Source organism: Folsomia candida, unplaced genomic scaffold (assembly GCF_002217175.1).
Source record: "Folsomia candida strain VU population unplaced genomic scaffold, ASM221717v1 Fcan01_Sc010, whole genome shotgun sequence".
In the NCBI taxonomy this organism is placed as follows: Eukaryota; Metazoa; Arthropoda; class Collembola; order Entomobryomorpha; family Isotomidae; genus Folsomia; species Folsomia candida.
In genome coordinates, this window is record NW_019091202.1 from 2,446,015 (window position 1) to 2,471,778 (window position 25,764).

Here is a 25,764-nt window from a genome sequence, read left to right on the forward strand (position 1 = left end):
GACTTACTTTTAGAACAACTTAACAATGTTGAATTAGTCGCAAGTCTTTTTCAGATGTTGGTCTCAGTCTCACTTTTTTATATAGTAGAACTTTCCACATATTAATCTTTTCAGATTAAGTTGAGCAGTAACTAGAGCCGTGCTGATAACGTGTTCAAAATAAGGGTTTAGCTCATCTGCTCAACGAGTACATTTAGCGACTACTTTATTTAAGATCAAGTCATGTCGTATATAAGCAAGTACAATTAATGCATTCATAATGCATGCATAACCTAGCAGGTTAATAAACTGATGCAAATCCACCCATAATAGTTGGTGGTCTAATATTTGATGCTATGCACATAATTGACATACATCATTGGCAGATCATATCCTGATTATTTTTAACATTTTCTCTAAGCTTAAATTTTATTCAAAACCTAATATTAATCCTTAGTATCCTCTGTCTCATGCATGATAAAATCCCATCAGTAAAACTCACATTGTACTTAGAAACTTTATTATACCAGCAAATGTTAAAAATTAATTCATTTAACTTATTGCAAACCCGAAGTTACTCTTCTCTATCCATGCCAACCTGGTTCGGTAAGTGCCTGGATGTTTGTACGGCAACCGAGAAGAAATTAGATTATGCTTTAACCTTACCTTTAAATAATTCCATATGTATGTATGCATCCTCCTATCTTAAAGAAATAAGAAATACGTTATCTTAAGCAAGGTTTAGTATTCAGTAATGCATACGTACATATCTATGAATAACTTGAAGCATTTATACCCTTTTCCTTCAACGAAATTAATTTAAATTTGCCTAAAGATGGTCTACGTTGGGGGGAGGTTGAACTCAAAAGCCTTAGTTACCCGAAGAATTAAAATTAAACATGCCATACAGTTCCATATATACCACTTATTAATTAAATAACTTGATTAAAGTTACTCAAAATTACTGGGAATATCGAACTTGATTCAAGCTAAAAGTTTTCCATATCGAACTTGAATAATTGATCAAAAATATTATATCTTGGACTATATGCAAACCTTTAAACAGCCATTTTGCTTAAAAATATTTTTCAATCGAACGTAATCATTCCAACTGTGTCGTGCATAATTCCAATTTCGGAAAATTCCAAGTATCTGCCCGAACAGTGCAAAAAATGTATCACCGCGAAGCTCAAAAACATCTCCGAAGAGCTGTAAAAATCATTGATCGTAGTTGCTTCGGCATGTTAAACTGTTTTGAATGGGACGCCAAAACGAAGCGTGTCATCCCACTGCGGACTGGCCCAAAGTGGCGAAATTTTCGAATACTCTGCAACATTTTTATATTCCTCCTCGGTCCTGTATTCGTCACGAGGAGTTTTCTCATAACGAGATCGTCACCCAGTAACCAAGGGTCTCTGGTGGCGATAGTTGTCACATTTGCAGCCACGCTGTTTGTAGTGGCACTTATTCCGATTGCGTGGAATTTGCGGCAACTGTCAGGAACCAAGAAGTATATTTACGTGTTCGAGACAACTATGCGATTAGAAAGATATTTCGAAGGTACGTATGTATGCAAATTGTTTGGAAGTATGCTTGACAATGTATGTATAACTACTTAGACACTAAGCAACATTAGGCAATCTCTTAATACATATATTAAGCGAAAGGCCAAAGCTCAGAGCCAAATACATATTTATGAATTTAGTGGTTATGTTTGATAAGTTTTCCAACCAAGATTGCCATTTCAAGGATGGTAGCTAACGAAGTTTTTACCAAGTTGTCCCGTTTACCACACTTTTCGTACATATAATACATACCTCTTCCTACAAAATATGAAACAAGTTAGTCCAATTAAAATAAAATCGATAAATATCTAACAATGCGATGATGTGAAATGTAACCCACCGATTTGAAAATTAAAAAAACGTGGTCCAACTTAATACAACCAACGTTTCTTGAGACAGTGTGTGCGATGGTTAAAATTTGGTAAAATATTTTAGGTCAAAGTTGAAAAACTGACCATTATTTTTAGCAGGCGTGCGAAACAAACTCAACTTCAATTCTTTTATAATGCTCAAAATCTCCAATTTTTCAACTTTGACCTCAAATATTTTGACAAATTCCCACCATCGCACAAAATGCCTCAAGACAAGTTGGTAGTATACACATGGAAAACATGATTTTAAAATTTCAACCAAATCTGAGGGTTGTACGTCAAAGCATCGCATTGTATGTGGATATTTTTGATTTTTACAGATCTCTGCCAAAATTTGGAACTCAACGCTACCTCTTTGCAAGCCGTCAAAATCTGCACCAAACTAGTGAACACGTTCTTCCTCGGACTCGACTACATCGGCCCATTCTTGTTCATTATAATCTCCTTCAGCTTGCCAGCCCAGCCTATGCAACCCTTCTTTCAATCAGAAACTTTGAACGATTCGGGAAACTCTATTCCCTCTTTGTTTTGACAATTTCTGGAATTCCGTCGATTCTAGGCGGCCTGTTTTTGATGGCAACTACCGGAACTGGTGTTCTAGTTTCCGGCTACGGCATAGCCTGTTTGTACGTCTGGACTTTGCGAATTTCTCCCTCGGGTGGCGCCATCGAGGCCGGATTACCGTTCGAAACAGTGGTCCACATGCACAATTGTCTTCGCCACGTGACAATCCTGCATTCCGAACTTGCGCAAGAAATCGTGACTACTTGCTTCCACCACGCCATTATGGTTTTAGTCTCTACGGGAGGGCTTTACAGCATAATAACGGAGGTTGCGGAGGGGTCAGGGATGTCGGTTATGCTAAGTTTAGTATGCGTAGTTTTGACAATTATTGCCTTTATACTTGAAGTTTTCTGCATATATTTCGTCGCGATGTCATCGCAAGAGTCGAAAAGGTTTTTAAGGGAGTTACGACGTAACAATTTGAATCGGTATAAGCAAAAAATTTTGAAAACCCTACTACCAAATTATATTACGTTGGAGTTCATTTCTTCTGCGAATACTTTTAAGAATGGGAATGAAATGGAGTATTTTGCAAATTATTTTACAAGAGTGAAGGATAATACGGTGAATTTGTTGCTGGCGAATAAATAAGGGAAGGTTCTTAAATTATGGGTAACTAGCCTAAAAGCCCGTCCTAACGACGGGCCAAACTTTACGAACGTTTCGCTATTCACGAACATATCAAAATGTACAATAGCAAGGCAGCATATAGCTCGCAACGTGTTAATCTTCATGAAAATTGCAATTTCAGAGTAGGCCATCAATAAATATAATTCAGTGAGTGATGAAGTAGTGAGGGTTCTCCTGACATATTTAAGTGATGAAGTATATACAATGTTTGGGTTTTTACGCAAATTGATTTTGGACTTTTTATAAGGTTGCTAAGGAATTTTCTTTATGTTGCTAAGCAAATTTTGTAACGTTGCTAAGGAAATGTTTTTATGTTGCTAAGGATATTTTTTTATGTTGGTAAGCACATTTTTTTATGTTGCTAAGGAAATTTTTTAACGTTGCTAAGTAAATTTTTTATGTAGCTAAGGACAATTTTTTATGTTGCTTAGGAATTTTTTATGTTGCTAAGGAAATTTTTTTATGTTGCTAGCGAAATTTTTTTATGTTACTAAGGAAATTTGTGTAGGTTGCTTGTTGCCTGTTGTACGAATTTTTCATATTCATAATCATAATCATATTCATCATCATATTCATAATCATAACCATAATCATATGCAGACATCGAATCTGTTCTCTGATTGGTGGAGGTGGAAAGCCGGCGACCAATCAGAATGCTGGAATGTCACGGAAAATTTCACGGGACGGACTTTTCGAAATTATAATATAGATATTGGCAAGATAGGGGTTTTAGCCCGATTTTGCCCTGTAATCCACTACTTACCTTGGGGCTAAATTAGGCCAAAAAAACGAGCATTTTGTATAGGTAAAATAACGAAAAAGACGATAATAGCAATGTCAAAATCATATTGTGATATCTCGCCCATGAAAGCTGATCATGTTTCTTGTCAACGTATTATTATTGTTTATACTTATTTTAGAGAAATTTTAAAGAAAATTTGAGTGAAATAAAAAAGCATTTAAAAAATTTAGTCTCCTCCGCAAACGGCTGCTTATGTAAGCATTACCAATCTAGTCAAATATTCCCTTGTTCCATTTTGATACCGAATAAGGAACCAGACATTTCGGACCTTTCTCTCCATGGGTGTGTTGGCATTTTCCTTCTTCGCTGTTAAACAGCATATCCTTACGGCACTTGCCTTCTCGAAAGGCCCACTCCTTTTTATCATCTTTCCCCAAGGCACACTCATAATAAGATATGCAATCCCAGTCCACCGAATTTTCCAGCCTTACCACCATTTCACCCTCCTTTTTGCAAATATTTTTTGCATCGCCAATTTTTCCATTCTTATAATTTGAGCTTTTCGGGATTTCGCACCTTGGCGCGTTCATGGCATCGGTGGCGACACACTTTTCATCCAACGGGCTGTATACTTGGAGGTTGCTGCAGGTAAATTTATCTACCTCCCAGCCACCATCGTCCTTTTGCCATTTACATTTCACGTAATTTACACAGCTTCCAGGTGTCCCTGCATCAGGGAAGACTTGACCCGGTTTTTGGCACGTACCATATGTCCCGCGTGATTTAAATATGCTCAGTGAATGGGTCTCGACAGCACAATGGATCGGATTTGCGACATCTTCCCGTACACAGTAAGCATGATAAGGACGGGTCACTTGAGCCACTGTGGCCTTCGCGGAGGCCAACTTGTTAAACGCCATCCCTTCGAGGCACGTGTGCGTGTCGACGTTCCACTTTCCGTTATCCAGCCTGGTGCAAACCCTGAATTTTTTACAGTCGTCGAGATCACCGAAGACTTGAAATTTGGGTCCGTAATCCAGACAATGGATTGGTCTGACACCTGCGAAATGTTAAACTTTGTAGAACATGTACATATGTATATATACATATATGTACATATACGCGTTTTGTAACGTTAGAGTCAAGATTTTCAAAATTTTCAACCAGTATTGTATCCACGTATTGTCTTCCTTAAATATTACAGGTCGACCTAATTTTAAGGTTGAAATGGTTGATCTTTTTACAGTCCGCTTTCTAAAAATATTCTTATCGTGCCTAGCCGTGATTATACATATTTTATTCAACCGCTCAGATGACAAATTAGTTATCGGATGATAGCAAATTTGTCGACATGTAGTTTAACGAATCTTTTATCGTAAAAATACCACCGGTTTACATTACCAAGTCCACCTAGTGCGATTACGTGTTAATCAATGTAAGTGGGAAATCCTTATCAATATGATAAGTTTGTTACCTTTTCGTACAGTGTCAAGACATGATGTTCTTAGTATCCATCTGGAAATACAGATATCCTTCGTCCACTCATGATGGTATTTCTCATTTCCGAAAAGCGGGTTTGACACGTGGTTTGTCGGGCATTTCTTTTCGACGCATGGTTGAGTGGTAGCAGTGAAACTGTCTGACTCGTATTGTTCGCATTCTTGGTAAGAATCGCATCCTCCATTCAGGTAATTTTTAACTGTACGTCAGAATTATTTAACTAGGTAATGCTTACAATGGGACTTTTCTTCAATCTACACCAGTATCGGGTAGAGAGGAATGTCAAACCATCAAACCAAAAATTAAGAGTTACATGACACCAATCTTTCCGTTGAATGGCCCTTTCAAGGAAAGTATTGGCGGTAAGGTTAAATTTTGAGACAGATTTGCCCTAGCGTTTCCTCAGCAGGACGAAAACCAGGGCAAAGGTGAGAACTTTGATCGCAGTTCCTTTAAAGGGGTCATTCAACGGGAAGTTAAGCGTCATGTGGCTTAATTTTTTGATACAACTCGGTAGTCAATCACGGTGTAGTTTGAAAAAGGTTGCATTGCTAAAATTCCGCGAAAATGTGATTGTTGGACATTTATCGTTAAGTCACTTACTTGATATATGGTCGCGGAGCTCGGAGTTAACCTCAGAGGTATTCACGGTAAGGAGAAGCAAAATGATAACTGTGTAAAATGAGGTGGGAATCAGCATCGCTAAAGTTTTCCGGATCACTCTGATCATTTCGTAATGAAGTGACTACATAAATGTACCCTTCCAAAACTCGTCAACAATAAAAGTCAATCAAATTTATTGAACTCAATGTATCACAAGAGGAAGTTATTATATTTTATCAACAATTACAATAAGTAATAATTCATTTATGAATTTCCTTCTCCATTGTTTGTCTTGTAAACATGTATGTGTATTGCGTAAAGAGAATCGGGCAAGAATTTCATGATATACATACATACATACATACCGTCGTACTAATTCAGAAAAGACCTAAGTGCAGTCGGTGTTTAATTCAGAAACGACCGAAGTGCAGTCGATGCTCAATTCAGAAAAGACCTAAGTGCACAGAAAAAAAGTAAAAAAAGACCTATGTGCAAGTATGTATTTACTTATGGCTAAATCGCGCGATATATAGGAAAAATCATTTTGGCAAGATTTAGCCATAAGTAAATACATACTTGCACATAAGTCTTTTTTTACTTTTTTTCTGTGCACTTAGGTCGTTTCTGAATTAAACACCGACTGCACTTAGGTCTTTTCTGAATAAAGCATCGACTGCACTTAGGTCTTTTATGAATTAGTACGACGATACGTGTTTATGCATATAAATATTCTATGCATAATTTGTACCAATGAGGGACCGGATATCCGATATACATCAATTTTGACGACCGGGATTTTAATAACTAGAATAACCATCCACCCTCAGATAACCAACCACCCCCACATAAATATACCCACAAAAAGTAACACACGTTCTGGCATTTAATTTTTCGAGTTTAATTAGTTTGAATTTTCGCGCTATTCGAAACTTGACTTTCTCTGCTTTCACTTCCGTCACGGACAAACTTCCGTTACAGACTTTACTTTCATTTACGTTGCCAACAGACATTCTCGCTTATAATATAGATCCCTATTTTGTCTGACAAAATGTATCAAATTGGGGTTTCAATTTATATTTGGTGCATTTATAATTATACCAAAATTATCATTTGTACATATTTTTCCAACTTGAACTCATTTTTATCCATTAGGACCTATTACCAACATCTGTGACAAATTTCAGCTTTATACGACAATTTTGAAATTTTGGTTCATAATACCCCACCCACTCCGATGACCCCCACCCCACCGGTCAACCACTTGACCGATTTGGCCCATTTTCGAACCCGTTTCCTAACTTTGTCCAATATGCATATGGTAAACAGTCAATCGGTCAAATCGTTCGAGTTATCGAAAGACAGACAGCCGGACAGATAGACAAACAGACAAACAGACAGACAGACGGACGGACATGACAATTACATAAGCTTTGGTTCGGGCTAAAAATTACGACCATGCCAAACCCCATATCATCTCGCATGTCTGACGATTTTAATGGCCATAAATTTTACTAATAATTTCTACTTTCCAAGTCTTGATAATAGTTCATCTTTCACAATCAACTTCCTTGTAAAACTCAGACCAATCGTAGCCCAATTAGTAGGTTCCAAGGTTTCAGCCGCAATGCAACTGTTCCAAACACGATTATAACTCCACAAATTGAGAAGGCGGGCAGAATTAGGCGAAGTGAGACTGCATTCGACTCGTGAAATGTAACTGGCTCCCTCACATTTCCAAACAATTCTTGCACAACCTTAAAGTATTTACCGAGCGACAACCATTGGTTCTTGAGCTTCAAGACTTCAGGATAGTGCCCAAGTTTGTTCCATCTCTGAGTCAACCCTGACCCTTCCAAGCGTATCAATCCCTTTAAGAGGTAAGGAGAGAACAAGCTTTTATCACCTACACTGAACCCGGTAGCGCGAAATGGGGTGTCGCCTGTATTCCTGACAATGTGACGATTCCCTAAATACTTAACAGCTCTAACATAAGTCTCCATTTGGTCTCTAAAAATGAAAATTACCAACATAGGGTGAGTTTGTGTTGAATTTTCCCTGGCAATTTTTGCGTACATTTGTAATACATGGTGATCATTAGATGACAGGAGCTTAGTTTGAAATTTGGCTAAGAACGTGGTAAATTTTGAGCTCTGACCAGGACTGTGGAGAAGTTGCGGTATAATGATATCCTTTAGGTACAACTGTGTGGAACCATTGGTTAGTGTATATGTATGCATATCTACCATGGGGATATCCAGGTTGATAAGTTCCTCCACACCACGTGGAACTTGAGGAGCGAGGAGTACAGCAAGGCATGAGTATATGGAGCCCTGATAATAGTTCACCACCAGGAAGAGATTCCCAAATAACCATAAGATGATTAAGATAATAGCCACCTTTCTATTGCGATACGACCTTCCAGAACTCTCGCCAACTTCGCCGAGAAATATAAAAGCAACGGTAATCACTTTCCTCACCATCAGCGATGCACAGAATCTCCATGGAACACCCAGTTCTCCTTTGGTAATATTAGAAGTGCATGGTCCACTGATTCTTTCGTGAAATCCCAAAAAAGTAAAGAATCCCGCGACTGACACTACACTGAACGAGAGGCAGCACCAAATATGCAAATCGAAAGGCGATATAAAAGTTGACACTCCACTTGCATGCGAGGGAGGATTGGTGATGGTTACAAAGCTCATTGTACGGAAGTCAACTTGATATAGCACACTTTCTAAATCAGTATCATAATGTGGCGTTAATCCTAACGCAAGCCGAAAACTCTTCCGGCCACGAATTTTCATGGGTAACTTGTAATGTAGTAAGGTCAAATTATGCCTGGCAGCAATTGTTGCTACCGGGCAGAAGTGAAAATTTAATAAATTAGCTAGCCCATCCTGTAGCAGGGCACACTTTCCGTGAACGGGTTGAACCATAAATACCGTATACTTATTTAGGTCTTTATTCTGAGCGTCCCAAGTCTGACGGATGGCACCTAACGTGAATGAATTAACGTTTGCGAACGGTATCAAATCACACGTTAGACACGGAACAAATAGTTGTGAGGTGACACTACCTTCAAAAATAACTAGCTTCACTGTTCCAAAATATTGAGTGTGCGATTGAAGGCAGATTAAATCGTTATGATCATGTACGTGGCCAAAAACGAATTCTTGCCGGAATGTCGAATGCGAGTAAAAAATTAAACCTTCGCACTTCCACGTCCATGTAATGGACGAGACCAAATTGACGAAAATGACTTTTAACCGTGCGGATCTCTCAGTATCACGATTCCAGCGAACTTTTAGACGATGTAAACTGTGGGCTTAAAGTTTCTGAAAAGAGTGAAATCAGGTGAGCTCGCCTCATAAAAATCAATATTATTCGGAAACCAGCTGAGTCGTGTAAACAAACTTTTTCTCCCCTTGTTGTCCAACAATATGAGGAGTCGACAAGAGAAAAGGGTGCAGATTCAAACTCTATTGAGCGAGGGATATGGTGCCTCCCAAATTTCGAGGAAACTAGGAGTTGCTTACAATACGGTCAAACTGTGGGAAGGTCGCCGTACCGTGGTGGACAAAAAAAGGTCAGGCCGACCCACAGAACTCTCCCCCACTTCAAAATCGCAAATAACAAGAAATTTGAAGGAGAAAATTGGTGGATCTGTGAGGAAAACACTAAAGAAGCTGAACGAGTCGGCGAGGTATCAAAAGAAGGGGAAGAAAATAAGTCGTGCTGCGGTTCGAAATTACGTAAAAAAAAAAAATGGGGCAAAACGGCTTACAAAAGACCTAAGAAACAGATTTTGACTCAAAAAAATATTCAGGACCGATTAAAATTCGGCGAAACAGTCAAGAGAACGGGATATTTGGGTGACGACAGACGGGCGCAGCAAAAACGCTCTCACATTCTTTTCACTGATGAAGCCTGGCTGGAGGTGTCACCAACTGGTAACAGACAAAATCAAAGATACTATACAGCGGATCCGAAAAAAATCCCGAAAATATTGACCCCAAAACTTGGTCTAAAAGTTATGGTAGCTGGCGGCTTCTGTGCTCAAGGAGTTACAAAGCTGCATATGGTAAGTGGAGGTACCGTAAACGCTGCATACTACAAAGACAAGATCCTCCCACTTTACATTAAATCCATGAAGGACCCAACTTTATTCCCCCAACAACAGAAGGTCACCTTTCAGCAAGATGGAGCACCAGCACACACTGCAAAAGTGACCACCAAAGTTTTGGAGGCGCTCCCTTTGACAGTGTGGGGGAAAGGGGTGTGGCCCGGAAATTCACCAGATTTGAATCCTCTGGAGAATTTATGGTCCATTGTTAAGGATTCTGCGTACAAACCGCCATATCCAGCCACAACCGCTGAGCTATTCAGAAGATTTCAACATGAGTGGGAAAGCATTCCGGTTACCGTTTTGGAAAATTTGGCACAGTCATTCAATTCACGCATTGAACAAATGTTGGAAGCTGGTGGCGGACACTCTAAATATTAGTTAATAATCGTACAAAAAATTATAATATTCTATACACGCAATAAAAAGTTTTGACTACTTATGTTTTGAAGTTAATTTTTTTTCAGAAACTTTAAGCCCACAGTTTAGGTACTGGCTTGTGTGTTGAGTTGAACTTGTATGCGCTGGGAGGAAGATTTGGCGCAGCGGGGTGTACAAATTCTCTCCCTGTATGACTTCAAAATTTAAAGAATCAGATTCAATGTGCATTAACCTGTCCTCAGCTTGAGTGAAGAGAAACGTAACATCTGCTTCGGTAAAAAGGTCTCTCCAAACTGAACACTTAGACCATGATAAAAATGTGGACAGTGCAACGAAGAGGTTTGAAATCCGGTATGAATACGACATGGTATTATCCAAAAATTGTAGTTTCGAATTCAATCGAAATTTATTTTTTAGTCAAACCAAATATTGGATATATATATCTATAATCTTCACCATGCAGGTGCACTGTGTGAAGAACTCTAGATATGCCATTTAGCTTAATCCTACATATATTCAGTCTTCCGCATGTTCCTAGCTGTTTTAAATATTAATGCACTCCTCACCTTGTGAGGTAGGATTTTGCTACTAAATTATTCATCAGCTGTATGTTATTTTTATCAATGGATACCTGACTGAAAAAGGTATTTAAAAATTTAAAACTTCCAAAACCTTCCTATTGTTCATAACTAATATACATATTTATGAATAAGTTCACTATAAATTTATGCCTCTTATACATATAGCTTACCTTTGCATTGATGGATACTGGATGCTAAAAACTGTATGTAATTAGGATTTATAAACATAGCACGAAATTTCTGCATACTGTGCATCCTAGAATTTGAGGCTGAAAGCTTTCTGAGAAACACATGTAGAAGATATTTTCAGTTCATCCCGACATAAAACTTGTTCACAAAACATGGCATGTCTGAAGCCTGCAGACGGCTGCAATTTGTGATTAAAACAATCTACTTAAAGGCAACAATTTTATTTGTATAAGATTTAATCTCAAAGTACTTATGAATAAAATAGAACAAATAGTAAATAAAATCTATTTTATTTTTGAAGATCGTTAGTTTCTAGCTTAATTAGGTACCTGTCAAAGCGGATAACAGGTACCCATATATTTTTGATTGATGACGTTTGAGAAAATTTGATGCGAAATAATAGGATTGTAATTAATATTAGGATTATAATTTAGGACCTTTGAAGTTTTTATAATAATTTATAATTAGCTACAATATGAGTAATTACACATACATACATACATATTTACAGTTAACTTTATGTGTAAATATATATTTCATACCAAAAAAATATTACTTATTGAAAACCTTTTACTAGTTACATAATAACAAGTCGACGCGGCATTAACAACATTCCGAGTGGTTAACAAAACTTTGCATTAATTTCAAAATTTCGAATTGGCAACAGGACGTATCAGGAATCCGTTGTAATGTTAAACAGAAACTCATTATTCACATTATAATTTGGATTGTGTTCAAATTCTTTTGTCAAATGTGTTCCAACTGCGATCTCCAAATTTAAGGATACAATTACAAACGTCGAAGAGTTACATACATATTTACATAATTTTGAATTAGTTGAAATTTAAAAGTTCGTTTAAAAAATTCGGAATAAATAACGGATTCTATCTAAAGCCTTAGCTCAATGATTAGACTATGGATTACCTTAACATGCAAACCAAAATTCAATAATTCGATCGTGGAATACTAATACGGAAAATGCAATTATTTTGCAAAGTTCAACATATTGGAAGATTGGGGTCCAAAATCGAGGCAGCGGCCGAATTCTAGTCCAAAACAATTTTTGAAAGTAATTTGCGATGATATTTGACTAGGTTTGAACGATTTTGACATAAAACTCAAAATTCGCAAAAAAATTCGCACGTTTTGGCATTTATCTCGAAAACTGGCTAAACGCCCCCCTAATTTTATTGCGGATTATTAATCTACTCAATTTTACGCAAATTTTAAGGTATCTAACTTGAAAATCGTTAGAGCGCGAAAAAAACACTATTTCACTGTATATATCTATCTTAATAATACGGAATTTGCAATTATTTTGCAAAGTTCAATATATATATCAGAAAATTGGGGTCCGAAATCGAGGCAGCGGCCAAATTCTGGTCCAAAATAATTGTTAAAATTATTTGGAGCCATATTAAAGCAAAGGTTTGGTCAAAACTTGAATTTCTCAAAATTAGCAAAAAATTCTAACATTTTGGCTTAGATCTCGAAAACTGCTGGAGGACCACCCCAATTTTATTACTCATTTTTGATCTACTAAATATTACGCAACTTTTAAGCCATCTAACTCGAAAATCGTTAGAGCGCGAAAAAACACTATTTCATCTATATTGTAATTTCGAAAAGTCCGTCCCGTGGAATTTTCCGTGACATCCCTGCATTCTGATTGGTTGCCAGCTTTCTGAATCCGTCAATCACAGCACGCATATCCTTCCGGCACAATTTATGTAGCTTACAACCTGTTACAACCTATGTTACAATCGATGTTATAACCGATGTTACAATCGATGTTACATTCGATGTTACAACCGATGTTACAATCAATGTTACAATCGATGTTACAACCAATGTTACAATCGATGTTACAACCTATGTTACAATCGATGTTGCAACCTATGTTGCAACCGATGTTACAATCGATGTTGCAACCTATGTTACAATCGATGTATGTTACAACCGATGTTACAATCGATGTTACAACCGATGTTACAATCGATGTATGTTACAACCGATGTTACAATCGATGTTACAACCAATGTTACAATCGATGTTACAATCGATGTTACAACGGATGTTACAATCGACGTTATAACCGATGTTACAATCAATGTTACAATCGATGTTACAACCAATGTTACAATCGATGTTAAAACCGATGTTACAATCGATGTTACAACCAATGTTACAATCGATGTTACAATCGATGTTAAAACCGATGTTACAATCAACGTTATAACCGATGTTACAATCAATGTTACAATCGATGTTACAACCAATGTTACAATCGATGTTACAATCGATGTTAAAACCGATGTTACAATCAACGTTATAACCGATGTTACAATCAATGTTACAATCGATGTTACAACCGATGTTACAATCAATGTTACAATCGATGTTACAACCAATGTTACAATCGATGTTACAACCTATGTTACAATCGATGTTGCAACCTATGTTGCAACCGATGTATGTTACAACCGATGTTACAATCGATGTTACAACCGATGTTACAATCGATGTATGTTACAACCGATGTTACAATCGATGTTACAACCAATGTTACAATCGATGTTACAATCGATGTTACAACGGATGTTACAATCGACGTTATAACCGATGTTACAATCAATGTTACAATCGATGTTACAACCAATGTTACAATCGATGTTAAAACCGATGTTACAATCGATGTTACAATCGATGTTACAACCAATGTTACAATCGATGTTACAATCGATGTTAAAACCGATGTTACAATCAACGTTATAACCGATGTTACAATCAATGTTACAATCGATGTTACAACCAATGTTACAATCGATGTTAAAACCGATGTTACAATCGATGTATGTTACAACCGATGTTACAATCGATGTATGTTACAACCGATGTTACAATCGATGTTACAACCAATGTTACAATCGATGTTAAAACCGATGTTACAATCGATGTTACATTCGATGTTACAACCGATGTTACAATCAATGTTACAATCGATGTTACAAACGATGTTACAACCAATGTTACAATCGATGTTACAACCGATGTTACAATCGATGTTACAAACGATGTTACAACCAATGTTACAATCGATGTTACAACCGATGTTACAATCGATGTATGTTACAACCGATGTTACAATCGATGTTACAACGGATGTTACAATCGATGTTACAATCGATGTTACAACCAATGTTACAATCGATGTTACAATCTATGTTACAATCGATGTTGCAACCTATGTTGCAACCGATGTTACAATCGATGTTACAATCGATGTTAAAACCGATGTTACAATCGATGTTACAACCGATGTTACAATCGATGTATGTTACAACCGATGTTACAACCGATGTTACAATCGATGTTAAAACCGATGTTACAATCGATGTTAAAACCGATGTTACAATCGATGTATGTTACAACCGATGTTACAATCGATGTATGTTACAACCGATGTTACAATCGATGTATGTTACAACCGATGTTACAATCGATGTTAAAACCGATGTTACAATCGATGTTAAAACCGATGTTACAATCGATGTATGTTACAACCGATGTTACAATCGATGTATGTTACAACCGATGTTACAATCGATGTTACAACGGATGTTACAATCGATGTTACAATCGATGTTACAACCAATGTTACAATCGATGTTACAATCTATGTTACAATCGATGTTGCAACCTATGTTGCAACCGATGTTACAATCGATGTTGCAACCTATGTTACAACCGATGTTACAATCGATGTTAAAACCGATGTTACAATCGATGTATGTTACAACCGATGTTACAATCGATGTATGTTACAACCGATGTTACAATCGATGTATGTTACAACCGATGTTACAATCGATGTTACAACGGATGTTACAATCGATGTTACAATCGATGTTACAACCAATGTTACAATCGATGTTACAATCTATGTTACAATCGATGTTGCAACCTATGTTGCAACCGATGTTACAATCGATGTTGCAACCTATGTTACAACCGATGTTACAATCGATGTTACAATCGATGTTAAAACCGATGTTACAATCGATGTTACAACCGATGTTACAATCGATGTATGTTACAACCGATGTTACAATCGATGTTAAAGCCGATGTTACAATCGATGTTAAAACCGATGTTACAATCGATGTATGTTACAACCGATGTTACAATCGATGTTAAAACCGATGTTACAATCGATGTTACAACCAATGTTACAATCGATGTTACAATCGATGTATGTTACAACCGATGTTACAACCGATGTTACAATCGATGTTAAAACCGATGTTACAATCGATGTTAAAACCGATGTTACAATCGATGTTACAACCAATGTTACAATCGATGTTACAATCGATGTTACAACGGATGTTACAATCGATGTTACAATCGATGTTAAAACCGATGTTACAATCAACGTTATAACCGATGTTACAATCAATGTTACAATCGATGTTACAACCAATGTTACAATCGATGTTAAAACCGATGTTACAATCGATGTATGTTACAACCGATGTTACAATCGATGTATGTTACAACCGATGTTACAATCGATGTTACAACCAGGGTTACAAGTGATATATATCACCGAGTGAGATTTAGTGAGATTTAATGATTTATATCATTTATCTCAGTTGGGGCTGAGTGAGAAATATGAGAAATAATGAGATAAACCTGTAGTTCATGACCCCGTCCGCTGGGTGGCGCTAGTGCATGGCTCATAAATCTCACTATATCTCATATTTCTCATATCTCACTATTTCTCATTATATCTCAGTGAGATGAGATTTATGAAGGTGAGATGAGATTTCTGCAACCCTGGTTACAACCTATGTTACAATTGATGTATGTTACAACCGATGTTACATTCGATGTTACAACCGATGTTACAACCGATGTTACAATCGATGTTGCAACCGATGTTACAATCGATGTTACAACCGATGTCAAAACCGATGTTACAATCGATGTTACAACCGATGTTACAACCGATGTTACAACCTATGTTACAACTTATGTTCAAACAAATACCTTCGCAACGTAAAAACATTACCTTAGAAACGTACAAAAAATCCATCATTAACGCCTTGAAAATTCCCTCGTGATACAAAATTTGCTTCGCAAAGTTACAACAATTCCTTAGCAACATAAAAAAATTCCTGTGCAACGTCAACAAAATTCCTTAGCAACATAATAAAATTTCCTTAGCAACGTCAACAAAATTCCTTAGCAACATAAAGAAATTTTCTTAGCAACATAAAAAATGTTCCTTAGCAACATAAACAAATTTCGTTAGCAACTTCAAAAAATTTCCTTAGTAACATAAAAAAATGTCCTTAGCAACGTCAAAAAATTTCCTTAGCAATATAAAAAATGTTCCTTAGCAACATAAACAAATTTCGTTACCAACTTCAAAAAATTTCCTTAGTAACATAAAAAAAATGTCCTTAGCAACGTCAAAAAATTTCCTTAGCAACATAATAAAGTGTCCTGAGCAACGTCAAAAAAATTCCTTAGCAACGCTGAAAAAATCCGGGTCAAATTTATAGTGCCCAACCAAAATTTATTTTCCTCCAACCAAAAGAAATAATTTTCGCAACACTAAAATTTGCAACCAATCGAATTTTTTATTCCAACGAAAATGTAAAATATTACAACCAACAAATTTTATATTAAAGCAGCAGAATAGTTAAGTTTAGGCAACAAAAATGTTCAAATGCAACAAAATTTTTAGTAAATTTCAAAAGTTAGGAGAAAAATATCTGTATTCAATTAATAATCAAAGCTTTCCCTACATCATGGGCATACAGTTTCTGACCAGGCGAGGTAAAGATTCTTTGTTATTTTGACAAGCACTATATTTTCTTATCGAAAACCGTTATAATACGTTATACATTAGTATTTTGTATGTCGTCCAGACGATTTTGCATATCTTGAAGTTTGGCCCTGAAAATTTCTGATCTATTTTCCAAAACAGTGTTGGGATTTTTCAAGTGGTTTTAAAACGTGTATTGTGGGAAGCACGCTATAATTCCACCATGTCCTTACTTGTGCTACGCCGTTATCCAAAGTATGGTTTCAAAAGCCTTGCATTATGATAAGTAATTGTGAAAACTTGCAGTTCATTCCATAAAGCTTCTCGAGCAATAAATGTAAGGCGTTAGGTGCAAAAAGTTGGAAGGTGGAAAGACTTTCTGCCTATACTTTTTTTTGCTCGTAAGCTAATTCTCAAAATTTTTCGTTGCACAAGTTTTTTTCAAACGACCCAAACATCTTTTCTGTGATTTAAAATTTGAATTTCAAAGTTGAAAGTAAATTTTAAACACATTTTAAACTTTTGCATTCAAACCATTCAAACCAACACCGACAATATATGTATCTCCATCAATAGCTTCACAAACAGACACATATGTTACGTGACGGGGGTAAGCTATCAAGTTTTCGTGACGCCACCGTGACATAACAGCGGGTTGGTGTCCAAAAAAGCGTCAAAAAATCCAAGGTAAAAAAAATGCTTTATGAAGTTTATGAACGTCCCCTAACTTGTGAAATTTCATAAAGATCTTGTTGCATTTTAAAATTTTTGCTGCCTAACGAAAATGTAAAATATTACAACCAACAAATTTTACAGCACCAGGGCATAAATTTAAACCCACCCGTATGCTGCGCGCCCCGATAGCGCAAGCTTATCAGTAGATTTTATTCAGCCATCGGGTTTAGGTTTATGTTGTACAGAATTTAACAGGCTTTCCAACGGTACTACATTTGGTTATGAAAAAACTAACGGGTATGCGTAATTAATCATACCAGAAAAAAACAAAAAAATTAGCTGCAAAAGTTTAAACCCGCTTCTTATTAAAAATTGCTTAATGACGAAGGGGGGTTAAGGCATGGGTTTAACAATTATTTACATTCATCCTAGGTACTCTACTTGCAGAAAAAGCTAAAAAATGGGAAAAAATCGGGAGTTGACCATTGCGATAACATATTATTGTAAATCTCCGCGAGCGAGACCTGGGGCACATAAAAATTAGTGCTATTACCAAATTTAACAAAAATTCAATTAAAACAATGATTAGGAAATAGAAAAATACAGCTACTGTGTCAAGTAATCCTAAATCGGGACGGCCAACAGTCAAATCTAAGCGAATTGACTAAAATATTGTTCCAAAGGCAATCCAAAATCGTGGGATGGCACTCCAGAATTTGACCTCCGATAGCAACAGGCAATGTGAGATCCAAATTAGCCCATGAATTGTGAAGAGGAGACCCCACGTACCAAGTCTCAGGCGACGATGAGCTCGAAAAAAAATGTGCCTACCTGTGAAAGACTTAACCCGAAGCCTGAAATGGGCCAATGAGCATTTTGGATAAACCACCCAAAACTGGATCAAAGTATCATGGTCGGAAAAAATAAAACTTGGTATTTTAGTGAATTAGGGGGTAAATAATGTTTGGGGGAGACCTGTGGAAGGTCTTAAAAAGCAATGACTTGTACGCAACGTGCAATACATTCATTTTCCAGATTCAAGACATTTCAGAATGCTAATTTGCCCATTTCAGGCTTCGGGTTAAGTCTTTCACAGGTAGGCACATTTTTTTTCGAGCTCATCGTCGCCTGAGACTTGGTACGTGGGGTCTCCTCTTCACAATTCATGGGCTAATTTGGATCTCACATTGCCTGTTGCTATCGGAGGTCAAATTCTGGAGTGCCATCCCACGATTTTGGATTGCCTTTGGAACAATATTTTAGTCAATTCGCTTAGATTTGACTGTTGGCCGTCCCGATTTAGGATTACTTGACACAGTAGCTGTATTTTTCTATTTCCTAATCATTGTTTTAATTGAATTTTTGTTAAATTTGGTAATAGCACTAATTTTTATGTGCCCCAGGTCTCGCTCGCGGAGATTTACAATAATATGTTATCGCAATGGTCAACTCCCGATTTTTTCCCATTTTTTAGCTTTTTCTGCAAGTAGAGTACCTAGGATGAATGTAAATAATTGTTAAACCCATGCCTTAACCCCCCTTCGTCATTAAGCAATTTTTAATAAGAAGCGGGTTTAAACTTTTGCAGCTAATTTTTTTGTTTTTTTCTGGTATGATTAATTACGCATACCCGTTAGTTTTTTCATAACCAAATGTAGTACCGTTGGAAAGCCAGTTAAATTCTGTACAACATAAACCTAAACCCGATGGCTGAATAAAATCTACTGATAAGCTTGCGCTATCGGGGCGCGCAGCATACGGGTGGGTTTAAATTTATGCCCTGGTGCTGTAAAATTTGTTGGTTGTAATATTTTACATTTTCGTTGGATTAAAAAATTCGATTGGTTGCAAATTTTAGTGTTGCAAAAATTATAGCTTTTGGTTGGAAGAAAAAAAAATTTAGTTGGGCGGTTATATTGGCACCCAAAAAATCCTTAGCAACGTTAAAAAATTCTTTACCAACGTTAAAAAAAGTCCTCGACAAAAGTTAAAAAATTCCTTAGATACGTCAAAAATTTTGCTTAGCAATGTGAAAAAAATTCCTTAGCAACATAGAAAATTTTACTTAGAAACATAAAAAAAATTCGTTAGCAACGTCAAAAATATTCCTTGGCAACATTTAAAAATTTGATATTCAAAGTCAGAGAATTCTTTAGCAAATAAAAAAAATTTCCTTCGGAACATAAAAACCTTACATTTAAAACCAACATTAAAAAACATCCTTATAGGAACCTAAAAAATCGTTAGTAGCATAAAAATTACTGGATGATTTTGGACTTTGATAATAAATATCAAAAGACTTTAGTGACTTCCTGACTTAACTACATGTGCTGTTTGTTTACTTAGAATTATAATTTTCATCCAGCTTAGTGCATCGCGTCGATTACTGGCTTAATTCAATATTGTGGCAATCATCGTGTAAAATAATTGATGTGGCCCGTCTTGAGGACGGGCTTATAGGCTAGTTGTATATATCTATCTTAATAATACGGAAAATGCAATTATTTTGCAAAGTTCAACATATCAGAAAATTGGGGTCCGAAATCGAGGCAGCGGCCAAATTCTGGTCCAAAATAATTGTTACAATTATTTGGAGCCATATTAAAGCAAAGGTTTGGTCAAAACTTGAAATTCTCAAAATTAGCAAAAAAATTCGTACATTTTGGCTTAGATCTCGAAAACTGCTGGAGGACCACCCCAATTTTATTACTCATTTTTGATCTACTAAATATTACGCAACTTTTAAGCCATCTAAATCGAAAATCGTTAGAGCGCGAAAAAAACACTATTTCATTGTATATATCTATCTTAATTAATAATACGGAAAATGCAATTATTTTGCAAAGTTCAACATATTGGAAAATTGGGGTCCAAAATCGAGGCAGCGGCCGAATTCTAGTCCAAAATAATTTTTAAAGTAATTTGCGATGATATTTGACCAGGTTTGAACGATTTTGACATAAAACTCAAAATTCGCAAAAAAATTCGCACGTTTTGGCATTTATCTCGAAAACTGGCTAAGCGCCCCCCTAATTTTATTGCGGATTATTAATCTACTCAGTTTTACGCAAATTTTAAGGTATCTAACTTGAAAATCGTTAGAGCGCGAAAAAAAACACTATTTCATTGCATATATCTATCTTAATAATTTTGGCCCTATTAAGTTTTAGCATTTAATATCATTACAAATTAATCATCTGAAATTTCAGTGGCCTATGTACATATGTATCTAGGAAGTTATTTTTTAAATATGTATTGATGTATTGCATTTAAGTAAATATTTTGAGACAGCATCTGTGAATATACTTTTCTAACAACAAAACGAACAAATTATCTGTCATAATTATACTCATTTTTCAACTTAACTAATCCTCAACATGTCCAAAAACATGATTAATTTACATGTTTTTATTTTAAACATTTCTCTGAAATGTGCCTTCTACAGTGAATAACTAATTGAGTAAACGTAAAGTATTTTTTTTCCACAAAACTAGCATTTGGACCTCTTCACACCTTTGTGCTTCTGGCTCAAGTGTCACCATAAGTTTGACTTTGACCGTGATTTGTATTCGCATTTATGACAGGTATGACTCGGAGGCTTGTTCAAAGCGTGTTTTACTTCAACATGATACATCAGACTTAGTCGAGTTTTGTATTTCTGGTTATAAACTGTGCACCCGTATTTTGCCAGGTATTCGTGATAATTCTCCATATACGTGGCGAGGGCTTCTCTTCCTAAGAAAAATCGTGGGCAGAGTTGACATGGGAAAACATCTCGGAGGGTAAGAACCCAAAAGCATATAGAAAGTGCATATATGCTTTTGTATATTTCAAATAGTTGAATTTCGCTGCGGTCACGATTTTAGGCCTCAAAACCGTTTTTGGCGAAAAATTCCTGTGGGCCTCAGAAAAATCATACACGGTCATATAATACCTCATTTTCTTCGTAAGGCTTTGTAGTTTCCAATAAAAAATATTAGAAAGTCAAAAAAAATATCCATCGAGTTTTATTTTTGGGCTCTCATTTTTAATTGCTAAAAAATTCTGACATTTGACCTGTCGGTGACCTTAAAAATCGGTGACGCGGAATTAATCGCCAATTAGTTTATTCAACTGCGTGCGGAATTCCAAAGCGCTAACAAGGGAACATACCGAGGTGTCCAACGAGTTAAGGGTCGACACCTGAATCAAGATGACCACAATACAAGACTTATTAAACAAACTGAAGGAATTTCCGTGTAAAATTCACTTTTCGTCAAGTTGTGACGATATTTGTGACGAGCGCATGACCATCGGGTTGTCAGTGAGGGAGAGATCGGCCGCTGAACGATCATGTCGACCACAGAGAAGTGTCGTCGTCTTCACGTCGTCTTTAGAGATTTCGAATTCTTTCAAATTCTGAAACCCTTTTGAAATCTTGAAGAAATTTTGAAAACATTTTGAAATTTGTAAAAATTTTAAAAATTTAGAAGAAATTTTTAAATTTCGAAAAAATTTTGAAATTTTGAAAAGGTTTTGAAATTTTGATGGAATTTTGATACAATTATGAAATTTTGAAAAAATTTGAAGTGAGTTATTTGAAATTTGAAATCTCTGAAGACAACATGTGTTAGATCTGATCGTTCAGCGGCCGACCTATCCCGGTGGCAACCCGATGGTCATGCGCTCTTTACAAATATCGTCACAACGTGACGAAAAGTGAATTTTACACGGAAATTCCTTCAGTGTGTTTAATAAATCATGTAGTGTGATTATTTTGGTACAGGTGTCGACCCTTAACTCGTTGGACACCTCGGTATGTTCCCTTGTAAGTGCACGGCATCATACCGTAATAAAAAATACGTAAAGGTGTATTCACTTTTTTTGCTGACTGTATTCTGTATGTATGTGGGAGGGATATAAAAATTTCAGGGTTAAGTGAACATATAAATAGACATATTCCAGAAACCCTTTTCCGACAAATCAGAGGATGAGTAATCACGTAAATATGTATGTACATACATATATGCATTTGTGACGATACTTATAACCAGGCAAGTTGGTTACCCAAAAGGATTTCCATGCGAAAAAACATTCTTGATCCCACCACCACCGCTATATGTAAATATATCCATTTGTGTCATAGTTTTTAAACCAGTTTTGTAAACTGAAAACTATTAACACTTGAAAAAAGGTCTAAATCTAAATCTAAACCGTGGAGCATCCACTTCACCACCACCATGTGCATAACATAATAATTCTATTGTACATATGTGCTATCCCATGTACCCGAGAAAAAGGGCCAACCCCTGAAAATGGTGCCATCCATTGAAGAGTTAAAACTCTGCATGGAAACTTGACGACTTGTCCTTCACCTCAATATGCATAATACATTTCCTTATTTCCAATAGAAACTTTGCTTAATTCTATTTCAACGACCATCTCAACCTTCAATAAACCATGTTGCCCAGTCCCTTAAATTCTGTAAACTGAACTCGCTAAGAAATGGTCTCACCATGAGATACAGTAGCTATTTTAGCACATTTGGATCGTATTACACGCACAGTTTTTAATATCGAACTAAATAGTTTTGACAATTTTCGCCGTAAGAATTTTACAAAACCAGGCCCGAGGACAATTTTCAAGTAAACAAAAAATTTTGCGAACCAGTTGACTTAATTATCTCTAAAGAATTTCATCAGAATATTTAAATATTTTGAAAAAATCTTTACAGATTTAATCTTGTCCAATGGGATCCCGTCAAGTGAAGAGGCTGAAATGTCCGAAATGTTCAAAACTTATCACAACCAATAAACGTTTCGAGAAACATCTCCGAATGCATGTAACTGCAAAATGTGACGTAAGCTATAAACATAAAAGAAACACATTTAAGATTTAACCTCGTGGCTACCAAAGTGCAGACATTTGTGTCGCAGATTGTATTCCATTGACATATGTGTGCTTCCTAAATTTCCCTGACACCAAATTTTTTTGAAAAAAGTGACTAATTCTTTGGTATTTTGTGGAAAGCACGATGGCAAGAAGTGGATTTTTTTTCGATATTTGTCTTCTGAAATTTTGGAATTTTTCCTATACCGACCAATGTTAAAAAGTGTATTTTTCGTTTTTTCGTCGATAAAGCTAAAAAATTTGAAACTTGTTGAAAATAAATAACTTCCTATGGATTTGTTGAAATTTTAATTGGTTTCTATCAGGTGTAATTATGAAATCAATATCGTACTACAGGGAAATTTTATTATAAAATTATATGTATGTAACTAGGTACAAAAGAGATTAATTAATATTTTGGAAAAAATTTAATAGATTTGCGTACAAACCTTTGCCAATTCCGGTGGTCTGCGACAGCACGTAGGACGGTTCCACAGTGGCCGACCGAAACACAGGTACAAGATTTGTCTCCGAGAATTTAAACGGGCACGGGATTTACTCGGCCATATGGCAAACATTCACGACACATCAGAACGACCACGACATCCGTGCACTTTTCCAGGCTGTGGCAAAACCTATCAGAACATCGGGTCGAAAATTCGCCACGTTAAGATTCAACACTCCCAGAATCCTGTCCGATTCTCGTGCACCCTTTGTGGACACAAGGCCAAATGCCGAGGGGAGCTGGACCGTCATGTTAGAACGCATACGACGGAGAGGCCCTATTCATGCCGAACCTGTGGGGCAAGAAAGGCCCAAATTAGCGATTTAAGGACTCATGAGGTTTGGTGAACGATCATGCATAAATATTTTTAAAAAGGGTATTCATTTCGAGTTCGCATCGTTTGCAAAAAAAATCAAGTGCGCAAGGAATTTTGGTTTCAAAATTGACTTGCCCGTGTCCAAGGCTGGTACATATTCAGATAATACTCTACCAACCTGGTATTGATAAATACTACCGTGTAGTAATAATTTAGTAGGAAAATTTTGAAATACGAAAAATCTATAAATCTTCATTATTTAGAGAGGATTTTATCTGTGTTAATTTTGAAATTTATTATTTGACAAATTGCAGACATTTTTTCACCCTGAATACCAATTTGTGTGAACTTTGTCATTTTCGAAATGTCTTCACTATTCATTGCTTTGAAAAATTCGTAATTTCAACAAAGTTATGCCAGTTAAGATGATGCGAACTCGTTATGCATACATACACTAAATGATTTTTATATTTCATAAATTTTCTTAAAAATACTTTTAGCGTACCCACCAGAACATTACTACCAGACAAAAGTTCCCTTGCAGACTTTGTTCAAGCATCTTTATGAGCAGGACTGGATTGCTGGGTCATATTAAAACTTACCACGAAAATTACGAGTATCCATGCATCCAGTGCGGGAAAGTGTTCATGTCAATATCTGGCTTAACGACGCACAAAATGACGAAACACTCGTTAAACAAGGAGCCACTTTATTCTTGTGGGAAATGCGAGTTCAAAGGTTGGCTTAAAGGCGACCTTACCCGTCATCTTACCCGCGTGCACGGCGGTCTGAAGACCAAGGAGTGCTACTTCTGCGATAAAAAATATTACAGTTTTTATCTATTAGTTCAACACTGCCGAAGGCATACACTGGAGTGTGAAGTATGAAATTATCTATGTTTCGGAAGATTGAGTTTCTGTCGAGAATGAAATATGTGTGAACTGTTTTTATTTGAATGTTCAACTTATCATGCATATTTAGATATTTTTGATTCGGAAATAAATATACGTAACGTAACGTATGCTTTGTATTTTCAAGTTCGATGTTGTGTTAACTATACAAACGTAGGTTCAAAAAGTGCTGTTCATATTTATGTATGTACATACAGTATGTAAAATAAGTATAAGCGTACCATACAGGGACGCTTCACTATCTCAAAGCCATAGAGTCAATGATGGTATTCATTATTTCTTCGTATCTTTAGTATTCTTCGTGTCGTAAAATAACTTACGACGCTTACGAGATTTTGTAAGCGTCGTAAGATTTTGTCATCGAAAATCACGTTACTACGTTTATGATTTTTACGAACCCAGACCCCTTGTTGTTTTCTTCGTAA

At 36.3% G+C, this 25,764-nt stretch overlaps 1 protein-coding gene across 1 annotated transcript; it reads left to right on the forward strand.

Annotated features, from left to right (window-relative positions):
- Positions 1–23,106: 23,106 nt before the first annotated feature.
- LOC110854794 (zinc finger protein 135) lies at positions 23,107–25,465 on the forward strand. The gene is made up of 4 exons (XM_022103240.2): positions 23,107–23,363; positions 23,453–23,578; positions 24,043–24,450; positions 24,929–25,465. Exons 2-4 carry the CDS (start codon positions 23,468–23,470, stop codon positions 25,313–25,315), a joined length of 906 nt encoding a protein of 301 aa, XP_021958932.1. The 5' UTR covers positions 23,107–23,363; positions 23,453–23,467; the 3' UTR covers positions 25,316–25,465.
- Positions 25,466–25,764: the final 299 nt, after the last annotated feature.

Bases quoted from the DNA above. Each gene is read 5' to 3' on its own strand.
- LOC110854794 (XM_022103240.2), top strand. From the start codon at position 23,468: ATGGGATCCCGTCAAGTGAAGAGGCTGAAATGTCCGAAATGTTCAAAA. The intron at 23,579-24,042 runs GTAAGCTATAAA...AAAATTTAATAG, and splicing joins ATGTAACTGCAAAATGTGAC to ATTTGCGTACAAACCTTTGC. The intron at 24,451-24,928 runs GTTTGGTGAACG...AAATACTTTTAG, and splicing joins GCGATTTAAGGACTCATGAG to CGTACCCACCAGAACATTAC.